The sequence below is a fragment of the Ceratina calcarata genome, unplaced genomic scaffold (assembly GCF_001652005.2).
Source record: "Ceratina calcarata isolate Rehan_Ccalc_2016 unplaced genomic scaffold, ASM165200v1 scaffold246.2, whole genome shotgun sequence".
NCBI classification, from domain to species: domain Eukaryota; kingdom Metazoa; phylum Arthropoda; class Insecta; order Hymenoptera; family Apidae; genus Ceratina; species Ceratina calcarata.
The window spans coordinates 135,503-147,706 of record NW_017146590.1 but is presented as its reverse complement, the minus strand read 5'-3'; the positions used below and the strand labels follow the sequence as shown (position 1 = coordinate 147,706).

Here is a 12,204-nt window from a genome sequence, read left to right as displayed (position 1 = left end):
TACTTAACTCATTAAATATCGAAATTAGAAGAAAAGTGCACTATTTTTAATTATAGGAAATGCGTTTTACTAAGGTACATAAACTTTTGGGATTGACTGTATAGCCAATACATCCTTAACATTTTAACAGTTTTAAAAGTCTGCATGTAAGCTATTCCCGCGCGAACAGAACGTCTGCCAAATGCAGCCTGTGAAATCCATTGCAAGCGCGATTATTACCAGCCGAAGATTTTATCCTGTGCTCATTTCTCTGGGCAGTGTGTATGTATCGTGAACAATCCGGACCTATCGGTCGATGAGAATCGTACTTGGCTAAGGTCCATATCGGTATGCAAATAACAAAGATAGCTACGAAGTTTAATTGAGTGGCTCAGCTTAAAATGCACATCTTTAACTGTAACGTCCTACCTCCCACTGGCACAACGCATAGTGCGTAGTTTAAAGCTTGTATAGTTCATAATAAGCCTTAGGATACTTATAAGCGCTTATCGTTTATCAGAGCATTTGATAAATATCGCAAATCAGTCACCGCCAAAGACTGTTTCAATTGAAAGATTATAGTAAATGATAAACTTTTTAATTATACGAAAATTGCTTAGATTCTTTCACTCGAAATATAATCAATTCAGTTCATATTTTATGATTTATTATATGATTTATTGCAGGATTTATTATTTGATTAATTGTATGATTTATTATATGTACTAGAATTTATGAACGAGAGTGCACGTACACAACTATGATACTCGATGATACGATAGTTTATCAACCATTTTTATAATACCGATATTCAAAGAACTTTCCAAGTTCTTTTTTCCTGCTGAGACTTTTTCTTTGCCAGAGCAAAGCCGACTAACAACTTTAAGCTAATGGCTTTCCTAGTTAACATCGACCCGGCTCGAGACACATAGTTCGGCCAGGCAAACGAGCTTTTAACGTTGTACCGAGAAGAAACGCGCGCCGGAAAGCTTTGCATGTACCAGAGAAATTCATACCACTTGGCAGGGAACGTTTGTTCGAACTTTCAGAGTAGAACAGTGTTCCAGAAACGGGTGCAATTTGCTTTTGCACGGAGCATTTGCTTCTGCTTTACGGCTAGTAACTTCGCCAGTAGATTCAACGTAGAAACAGAGTTGTTATTTTCGAGAAGTTCTAATAATTAATTGGCAAAGATGCCTTCATTGGCGTAGTATATAAATTATCGAAATATGTAAAAATGTATTCATTAAGATTTCGCTGTTACAAAAAATATGCTAATACTCAGTTCGAAATGGAAACAGTGAAAGATGAAGCCTCCTACTTACGCCAATGCCCCTCGACTTATTTATAATCAATCGAAAGAGAGTTTCACGGAATTCTCATAAAATTGGATTATCATCGGCGGTGTTAAAGCGATTCCCATTAAGCCGCGATACATATTGCGGTTGATAAAAGGCTTGCACGCCAGCGAGCGTCACGGCATTTTATTATCGTTCGAGCCCCTAACGGCGCCATCAATATTTGCAAAGCAGAACAAACCGAACCGTGTACACCGGCGATACAAATCCGTTTACCCTCTCCCGATCGCGCACCAACGAGAATTAGATTTCAGGATTATTGAATGCAGGTCGTGCATCAAAACATGCCCGGGCGCGTGAAACGCTCGACCTGAAATAATTACCCTGATCCGTTCACGCTGTTTCTAACTTTGATGTTGTCCATTATACACCAATTAGTCGGTGAAGATAATCGCATCCGACAACAGTAACTAGGTATCCATCCCCGTTATTGGATTTCGGAGCACGGAACCAAACTGCTTCGTTACAACCGCGCGTCTCGTCGCTCTTCGCGCGATTATATCAAACGGGCGAGCTCTGATATCGAGCATACCCATCGTTAGGTATTAACTGCACGCCATTGGCCCCGGGGACTTTCTTGATTTAATTTTAATCTCGGATCAGCCGCCGAAAGAACCTAACAAAGACATAATGCGTTTGATGAACGCGCGCAAGTGCTCGGACTACGAGCAGGCCGCAGACATCGAGCGCATTGCGTGTACTGAACGTCGGCATCAACGGGGTTAAACGCGTCGGGAAGCTGGGTTCACCAGTTGGACGCAATATCGCAACGGGGAGAAAGAGAATCGCGTAAATCGACAACTATGAGTCACGTAATTGCTTCTCGTTTATAATAATAATCAGAATGAAACATTCGCGATGTAAGTTTAGAAAACGAATATAGAAATTAAAAATAATAATATATATTCCGTACACCTTTGAATATTGTATGCAACTTTGATTTTTTTTATAAAATCTGCAGTCTAATCTCGTTTATAACAATAAACGATAAATATTAAGTCACTTTTCGTATCACCTATGCAATTAAATAAAAAATCTCCGAGAAAGTCGGCACTCGAGCATTTTTTAAACATACAACAGAATCGACAAGCCTGTACGGTGACGGGGTTAGCGACATACTCGCGTTTAATAGCTCACAACGGATTGACTCACGGCCTGTCGAGTCGTGGGAGGCGAAAATAATAATCGAATGGCTATGCAAATTTACGTGGGACCGGCGTTAAAATTCTTGAAGCCGGTAACGGACGCGACGCGGGAACCCGATAGAACCCGCTGACCGTGCTAGTTTAATGCCGGCCGGAAAATATCGACAGAATTGTACAACAGGTGCGACTGACGCGGCTGTACGGATTCCGAGGCGAAGCTGTACCGTGTACGCGACGATCGAATTTGCAATTTTTCCCGTCGACCGTTGGAAACGTTCAGCTAGAAAGATTTATTACACCGCGGAAGGCTCGGAGGGATTCTCTAGATATTTAGAAGCTGGAACGTGTGCCACTTCTTTCCTATAGGAATTTACTAAACTTTTAGCGAACGACGCGTGGTAAATGGCGATCGCTTTCCGCGATTGTAAAAGCGACGGTGGTTATTTCAAGAGGAACGTGGTCAATACCGCATTACGCGGCAATTGAATTATCTCCAGGCCATAATTCAATAACCCCTGCCTGACAATTTTGCCCCTCTTTCACGATGAATTAATGCATTTATCTCGCGATCTTTAAGCGTGGCAATTTATTTTACGCGAAGCAGCAACCTCTGCCGTGACGGGATCGCGCGCAAAATTGCACAATAATTGCAGGCACACCCTGCATTATCCACAATTATAGCTCATAAATAATTATATTCTCGCGCCGGGCTGACCGACATACGTGCGCACGTGTGTAAAAATTCGCTGGCAACGGAAGGGAAACGCGGCGGGAAAAATCAAACACCTTGACACGAATATTTTCGCTCGGTTCTGGTTCGACCGGGTTGATATCGTCCCTACGCTTCTCGTTCGTGGCAGAAATGTAACGATGACACGGGACAGTGATACGAGGATACGATACAAGTGGATACGCACCTTTAAATAGCGCTTTTGAAAAAAGCTTTGTTCGAGTATGGCAAGAATGCGATTTGCACGGTCGAACGAGTTTCTTATGTCATACGACAAATAGCAAAATCAAGGATGTAGATATGCATAAGCAACGCGTATTGATGCAATAATAACGCGAGTTATTCGAATGTAATCGCATTTAAATCGTGCAACGTACGACCGAGCCAGTAGAGAAAGAACTTGAGGAAAAAGAAATCTTGACTTTGGAATCCGGATCCGAGGGATTAAACGAAGCGGTTAAAATTTTGTAGGTCACGGATATTAAGAACTGTCGGCTTTTTTTTGAGGCATTAAGGCCCGAGGTTGTGGGCGAGTCCCGGAAGTCTCACCGGTCTCGAATGATACACCAGATATTCTCGGAGTCTGAACGAGTTCAGTAGCCACTACAATGTTTGTAGTTACACAAATAACACCGATGACGCAAGCGAAGCAGAGACATTGCGAAAAGGCAGTGGCACACGAGAGTTAGGTACACAATGAGCTCGCAACTTTTCTAAATAATTACCATGGCCGGCCGTTACTGCGCGAGCAACTTTTAGTCTCGAAGGCTGATTTTTCAACGGTTTTACGAGCGCGCGAAATCGGAAAATCTCACGTTCGTCGCAGGAACGCAGCTGCGCGTTCGTCTTTCGACCGAACGTTCTCGCAGCGAAGAGTGAGATACTCACTCGATGCAACATCGTTTTGCATTCCACCGTGCGCGAGATTCCATCGCGTCGTAATTTCGGCTCCGCGCGCTATAAAATCGGCGGTTTCTGCATGCGGGAGAAACCCGGCAGCTCGCATTGTCACGCTTCCTCCTACGACCGCTATGAAACGATCGCTGCGTACATAAGCCCGGTCCAAATGTTTAGTATTCCTCGCGAGGGGTAGTGCCTGGCTTTCAATTTGCGGCCAACAATTTGTCGGACGGGTTGCAAGCTGCAATATGCAGCCCCCCCTGATGCGCATACCGGGCATTCCTATATTTGTCGATGAAGGAATTCGTGGTTCCGCGTCTCTATCTAAACTGCGAAATCTACGATTGTCTCATCGAATGGAATGGTTCATTTTCAGCGAGCAATGCGAACAGGATTAATATCTTTTTTTTAAGCATTCATCAAATATAATTGATAGAACAGTCTTTATAGACTGTCAATCATTTTAATTTTAGGGTTGTAATGAAGGGTACAGAAAGAAATGCTAAAAACTCGCGTATTTGTGTAGGTGCTTGCCACCCTAGCACTGTCGATGGGAACACTATCTTCGGGCCTGGCAAAGGGTTACACTTCGCCAGCCCTAGACTCCATTCTCGACAACCAACCACCTCATCTTTACCAGACTTCAAACAACGACACCTGGTACGTAGCCCTTCGAGTTCGATAAACTTGGAAATATCTCAACAATGTAAAGAAGTCTATTTACTTGCCGCACATCCTCGTATCATATCACTGTATAAGAAATCATTCGATGGAATTTATTAATACAAGTTTGTATTTTAACAAATTCCAATTAATTTATATAAGATATTTTAATAGAATCAATAAGTTCTGTTATTTGAAATGATAACTCCTATCTCACTCTTCTTGTTTTACAACAATATGACAAAAGAACGCACGGAACGATGATACGAGGATACAAGTGGATACGCACCTTAACAGAGGAACGAGCGGCGGTAACAAGGACCGCGAAACTAAGTAATTGTAAGTTATATACGCGTGGCGTCCGGTAACGATTAGCACCGGCCGGCAGATAAGAAAATGAAATAAACCCGACGAGATATTTCGCCGGACGGTAATAAAGCGCGGGCAAATATCCGAGATAATTCACTTAACAAATGCATTAACGTCACCGCGTTCGTTTTCAACCGTGGCCGTCGCGTACACTTTCTCCCCGCGATAGCGATTCCGTTTTATCGCGTCGCATGCTATAAAGGAAGCACGCCGCGCGAAATAGCGAGAAACCCTGGACTCATTAGTCGTTCAGCGAGCCTCCACAATGTCCACAATCCGTACGCGCATTTACTATGTACATCCCGCGAGCGGTTGTTAAATTTAAATAAAATGATAAATCTGCATCGGACGGAGCGCGTGGCAGTGAACGTCCGGTGAAAAAATCGGTTCGTTATGTATCAATTCACCCCGCAACCCACGTCGACACGCGATTTTCTCCCGCGATATCGTAAATAACGGAAATAACGAGAGAGCGTTTCGATATTCTCGACGCGGGCTGAGAATAATCGCGAGCACAACGAACTGGTCTAGCCTTGAACCGGTTACGAAGATCGATGCGTTACGATCGATCGTGTTCACCGGCTTAATCGCGAGCGGTACACGCGGCCTGGTATTAGGACGATTAGGTTCGTTCGCATAACGTTAGTCCCTGTCGACTGTAATCGTATCGCAATTTGTCGCAGGTCGGCTTTCTCGGTGACGCAACAAGAAGCCTCGTGGGTAGCTTCATTGTCGATGCTGGGCGCATGGTTCGGCGCTATGATCGGCAATTGGATAATGAGAAGGGGTCGAAGATTGGCGTTACGTGTCACGTCTTTACCCCTGGCTGCCGTTTGGGTCCTCACGGGCATCGCACCCTGCGTCGAATTGGTCTATGTCACCAGTTTCATCGGTGGCCTATGTTGTTCGGTCATCACGATGGTCGCCCAGGTAATTCGAATATCTTGCAAACCGGTCGGTCGTCTGATTTATCGCGGATCTTATTGCAGATTTTAATCTCTAACGGACCCCAGGGGTGTTTGACATCACTATTGCGAAATTGAAATTTCAATAAAAATGATTGATTCGATTTTTAAACTTGAAGTATTATAAACAATTTGAAATTGCATGTGGTTTCTTTTATTTTATGTAATCGTGGAGGGTTAAACCGACAGGAAACGTCATGTTCTTCTTTATACTGCAAATATGTTTTTTGACATCTCGGTTTAAGATCGAGATAACATATTCTTTGTTATCTCATTGCAAATTCACTTTCTATCGTTTCAATCGTGCAATGCGCATAGTGTATTTCACTTTCTAATGGTCCAATCTTCTTTTAGCCGTAACAACATTTTTATCGTCCAGGTATACATATCGGAAATCTCGATGCCTGGTATCAGAGGTTGCTTGTCAGCGATGCTGAAGGTGCTCGGTCACGTCGGCGTGTTATTGTCGTACATAGCGGGCACGTATCTGAACTGGCGGCAAAGCGCGTTGCTGGTAGCCATAGCTCCGGCGATGCTCTTTTTGGGTACTCTCTTCATACCCGAGACGCCATCGTATCTCGTGCTGAATGGCAAAGACGACGAGGCTGCCAGCAGTCTGCAGTGGCTGCGCGGCGATCACGTCGACATTCGTCACGAGCTTCAGGTAATTTTCCAAAGAGGCCTGTCCGCGCTGTTCGACGCGTTAAAATACGTCGCTTTGTAATCAAACGGCGATTCAACGGATATCATAGGCACCTCCATCCCTCTTGCGATTCATCGGGTGTGCCACGCATGAACGTTCGATTGTTGCAGGTGATCAAAACGAACATTCTCGCCTCGCGAGCGAAACAGTACGAGCTCACGTTCAAGAATAGCATGTTCACGCCTCGGCTGTACAAACCGATCGCCATCACGTGCGGTCTGATGTTCTTCCAACGGTTTTCCGGGGCGAACGCGTTCACTTATTACGCGGTCATTATATTCCGCCAGACCCTGGGTGGCATGAATCCTCACGGCGCGAACATTGCGATTGGCTTCGTGCAATTATTGGCTTCGCTGTTATCAGGTACAGTAAACCTTCCCTTTGGCCGAGGCCATTCATCAATCGAATGCCGTCTTTTACGAATGGCTGCTCGATGCAATAACAGATACGCGTCGCTTGCTTGTACTTGCCACGATCCAACGAAATGAAACGTGGCGTTCTAAAGACGCGTATCAACTTGTGCCATACTCTTGTATCGTTATGAGTGTTGTATTGTTCTACTTCCATGTGTAATATTCCAATGTGTAGTATAATATAATTTACTGACAATATAATACCAAAAGGATGATGATTGTAATAATAAAATTTATTAAACAAACTAAATATTCTGTAATACTAAAAGAATCTAACTCCCAAGAACAAGTTATAACGAAATTTGGTAGGCTGACACATATAAACTAAATATTCTGTAATACTAAAAGAATCTAACTCCCAAGAACAAGTTATAACGAAATTTGGTAGGCTGACACATAATCAAATGTACTTAGTGAAATTTAAAGTCGATTTCCTTGGAAACAAAACCATAGGTGAACAAATTTTATCCTACATTTTCATTTTATCTTTCGATGTGGAATCAATTCCATTTATGTTATACCACCCTGTATACGAACACTGTATAAACGGCAGTGGAAATACGCGTACGTATGCAACGATGACACAGAACTATGATACGCAGTAACACGATACAAGTGTATGACACAAGTGAATACACACGTGAAATTAAATAATCGTTGGATCATTTTCTTCCTTTATGTTCGCAGGATTCTTGATCGACATCGTAGGGAGGCTACCACTTCTGATAGCGAGCACCGTGTTCATGTCGCTGGCGTTGGCCGGTTTCGGCAGCTACGCTTATTACATGTCGCAGACGCAGAATCTGGGCTACCCGGACTCGCCCGTGGTCGGACAACACGACTGGATCCCGTTGCTCTGCGTGCTCGTCTTCACGACCGCTCTGTCGCTGGGCATATCGCCAATTTCGTGGTTATTGATTGGCGAGCTCTTCCCCCTGGAGTATCGCGGCCTCGGCTCGAGCATCAGCACGAGCTTCAGCTACTTCTGCGCGTTCGTCGGCATCAAGCTCTTCATGGATTTTCAGCAGGTGAGATGCTTTAATCCGCGCAACATCCAAGTACTCCACTGCTTATTAAACGCAACCATTGGGTACTCGATTGAAATTTGATCAACCACGATGCTTGATCGATTGTTCACAAAATGAAATACTTGATGATACGATATACATCACCGTTCATAATTTTTAAGACACAATGTACAAACATCGACGAAGTATAAATGAACAAGTTTTAATGAATTAAATATAAAAAAACGATTTGTTAGATCAAATTGTTTTAGAATTCTCTACACTCGCAGTTGCACGGGTGAAATTCCAGTTTTAAATAACAACAGTGTTTCCTTTTAAATAAGACTTTACGTATTCTAAAGTGAGTTATGAATCAGGACACTTCCGAATTGTCTACAACAAATTCCATATAAACAAAATGCTCCGTGTTATTATACTTATTTCTCGAGTATCAATTATGTAAATTCTTTCATCCCATAGGAGCTCACGACTTATTGCATGATTTACTATAATTTCTGATGATCACTAATTCGAAATGTACGTGAAACTTTCCCATATCAATACGACAAGTGGCCTAAAATTTTTGAACGAAGATGTACAGGTTTGTAATAAGAAAAGATCGCGAGACGAAGAATTTTGCTTATAGACGCTGGGGCTGCACGGAGCCTTCTGGTTCTACGCGGCGGTGGCAGTATGCGGATTGTGTTTCGTGGTATGCTGCGTGCCGGAGACCAAGGGTAAACAGCTAGACGAGATGAACCCAGAGTACGCGCAAGCCCGGTAGTATAAGGCCTCGCTGACAGGGGGGCTGTCAAATTTAGAGAAGTCTAATAAACCTCTGCCGAGCGGAGCCTACCCGAATCCGCACGATCCGCGAGATCTGTACACCGGGAATCCGTCGTCCGAAGTCCCGACGACCTCGCGGCAAAGCTACCCCGGTTACAGGAGTTACAATCACCGTAAACTGTCCGATTATTGCAACATATTCGCCGAGAAGACGAACAGAATCGGCAAGAACGTCGAGAACTTCATGCAGTCTCACGGATTCTTCCCGGGACGTCGGTCGACCGACGAAAGTGCCCGGGCGAACGTGACCAGCCAAATCGTGCACAGAAGCAACGGCGACGTGATCAGAAGCAACGATTATCGATTCACGGAGAGGCGCGAAGAGGATCGTCGCCATTACGGACGAGATCACCGTCACCGGGACAGATCCTTGTACCCGGTTAACCCGTACCACCCACAGGAACGAATCACCGACGCGAATTACGAGGCGCAGCCGCGACGAGTCAGGCCACGCGATTACACGGCCTTGTACGAGGACAGGAGCAGCTGGGCGGACGGGTTGAGCGACTTAAACTTAAACGGGTCTAAGCCGATCCTGAAGAACGGCATTAGTCACGCGAGGGGCGAGAGGCTCTACAGCTCGACCCTACCGCGTCGAAGCAGAACCATCAATTTCAGAGATCAGTCGCCGATCAATTCCCTCGGATACTATCGCGGATATCTGAAGAGCCTGCAGGACCTCTCGGACCTGGAGCTGGACGAGAGGATACGAGATCGTCCGATCGCTGGCTCGTTCCTGTCGTCGAGCAGCAGCGACTGGAGGAGCGACAGATTGTTCGACGACGTCTACCGACGCCGGAGGTACAGGGAGGACCAACTCGAAGACGATTACCTGAGACTCTACAGAAGTCTGTCGAGATTGAACAAGTATCCGCAGGGCGGTAGGTTCGAGCCCGGCCAGGTGCACTACGAGAGGGAGTGCAGGACTTTCGGTAAGGACACGGTCGCTTTCATTTATTACAAAACGTGCTACTTGTGATGCACGAGGAACGATCATTGGGAAAGTCTCTCGTCGAAGAGGATCGTCGTAAAGTCGCTACGCTTTTTCGTGACTTAGAAGGATGATCGGTCACCTGATTTCTCGTTCTTCCGTATTTTCATAATTCAGTTATGGGGAATATAATTGAACGCGTTTATTTCTGCAAGCTCTCGATTTCCGGTAGCGTTAGACTACCGAGAGTCTCATTCAATTTGACGAATCAACAGATATAGATAAATATGAATATAATTCAAGAGCTACCATGTAAGTAGTGAGAAAAGAATACGCGAATATAACGAGTCTTCTTTCTAATGGATTTTCTCTAAACGCTCCAAGTAACGATTCTAAAGACTTGTATCGATTAATCAAAACAAGGAACAATTTATATGAACGTAGAATAGAGTTTAAAGTTGAAATAGCGGTAAAAGAACGAAGTTCATTTCTCCTCATCTGACCATTTTTATGCTCACTCTCGATAATCCTATATCGAACGCGAGTTAGATCTCTTTATCAAACGACACATGCGACTGAATTACGTAAATTATATTAGAAATCATCACGTATATTCGTAATTTGCCTTGTGAAACGTCGGATATTTTGACCAAGAAACGCGTTAAATTAGCAGAATACTTATTTCCCGTAACTATCGAGACTATACTCGTATATAATTAATTATCAAACGATTTCTTGCGGATCCGCGGTTCTGCACTCGGTTAAAGGATCTCGTTGGAACAAACAAAAAGAATGCTCTTCCGTGCAACGTGCCTTTCCTGAGAGCACGCAAATACAATATATAATATATAGACGTATCGGACGTATGTAAATATGTGAAAGGAAAGAGAACAGTAGACGTATACATGTATACGCATATAATAATAGGTACTGTTTAAAATAGAATCGATAGACTGGTCCGTCGATTGTCGTCGACGTTTCTCTTTAAACAAAAATTCGTGATATTTTTTCCATTCTCGCGAAACACGACAGCTATGTACGTACGCGAATTACATAGAGCGTAAATAGTCAGAAGCAAAGTTTCACTTCTTCCAGAAAGCAAGTTACAACCGATGGACGTTCAAGTTAGCGATTAAAACGAAAGACTCGTTTCAACATTGAACCGATGGGAAAATGATGGAAATTTCTATCCCGCGGGAGTATATGTTTAGTTATTTTTTATTCCTGCTATACCGGAAACGTCTATTGTTTTCCCGACGGGCGACGGGATTCAAACCGGAAATAACTTGAACGCGGTAATGAATATTTTACTCGTCAGAGACTATGAAGTATAAATACTCGGGGGCCTCGTTCTACGGCCACCATTGACTTAATGATGACAATATTATTACCTGTAGATATACACGCTATACATATTACGCGTACTATCTTTCGTACTAAGTACCTATTGTATAAATTATTACCAGTTATATTATTGTACATTGTATACATATAATAATTGTACGAACACCTATTTAGAGGCCGTGCAGCTGTTCGGCTACGGCCGAAAAACTTTTTGCGACAATACCGTAAACTAACTATTGCCAAACTCCGTGAAACACGCGTGTGCTTTCGACGACAGTCGGGTTTTCTTTTCTCACGATGACTTTTAATACAGAGCGTTCTGTACGAGAGAGCTCGATTGCCGACGAACGAGAATGAATTTTGTACAACTTCCGTCGAAACGAGTGCAATGACGCAAAGTCATCCAAAAGAGGACAGAGGACGGCATTTGTATTTTGTATTTTTATATAGTTTGTAGAACACGTCAGCGTCGATTTTGCAGAAACGATGTCTGCGTCTGTGATCGAATGCCTAGTCTCCACGGATGAAAATATTTTTCACCAACGTGTTACGATTATTTCGCGCGAGCTTAGATGAACCTGCGTATCCGTTTGTATCATACCTTGTGACACACGGGGTGTGTCAATAATAATTATCATTTATTAAACCGTTACTATAATTCCTTACAAAACTAAGTTGCAACTTATTAAAATACAAGAATGCATCAAATCAAAAATTCATATAAAACATCAAAATACTCATAATTTATCGTATGATTTATATTAAATGCTGCAACACTTGCCTATTGATTAAGGATGTATAGGCTATACATATACTTAAACAATGCTGGTATGTTGAATTTTGTTATTATA

General features: G+C 43.4%; 2 protein-coding genes across 3 annotated transcripts in view; one reads left to right on the top strand and one right to left on the bottom strand.

Annotated features, from left to right (window-relative positions):
• Positions 1 to 9,256, top strand: part of LOC108622840 (facilitated trehalose transporter Tret1-2 homolog) — a 75,095-nt gene extending 65,839 nt beyond the window's left edge. For both annotated transcript variants that reach the window (XM_018020942.2, XM_026811759.1), the window contains exons 3-8: positions 4,639 to 4,772; positions 5,828 to 6,074; positions 6,489 to 6,773; positions 6,923 to 7,175; positions 7,913 to 8,253; positions 8,879 to 9,256. In XM_018020942.2, coding sequence (XP_017876431.1) covers positions 4,639 to 4,772; positions 5,828 to 6,074; positions 6,489 to 6,773; positions 6,923 to 7,175; positions 7,913 to 8,253; positions 8,879 to 9,016 — 1,398 coding nt within the window. In that variant the 3' untranslated portion in view covers positions 9,017 to 9,256. The remainder of the gene's footprint in view (positions 1 to 4,638; positions 4,773 to 5,827; positions 6,075 to 6,488; positions 6,774 to 6,922; positions 7,176 to 7,912; positions 8,254 to 8,878) is intronic.
• LOC108622841 (Mediator complex subunit 20) overlaps positions 1 to 12,204 on the bottom strand; it is a 100,894-nt gene that overhangs the window by 84,902 nt on the left and 3,788 nt on the right. The gene's annotated exons all lie outside the window — the stretch shown is intronic.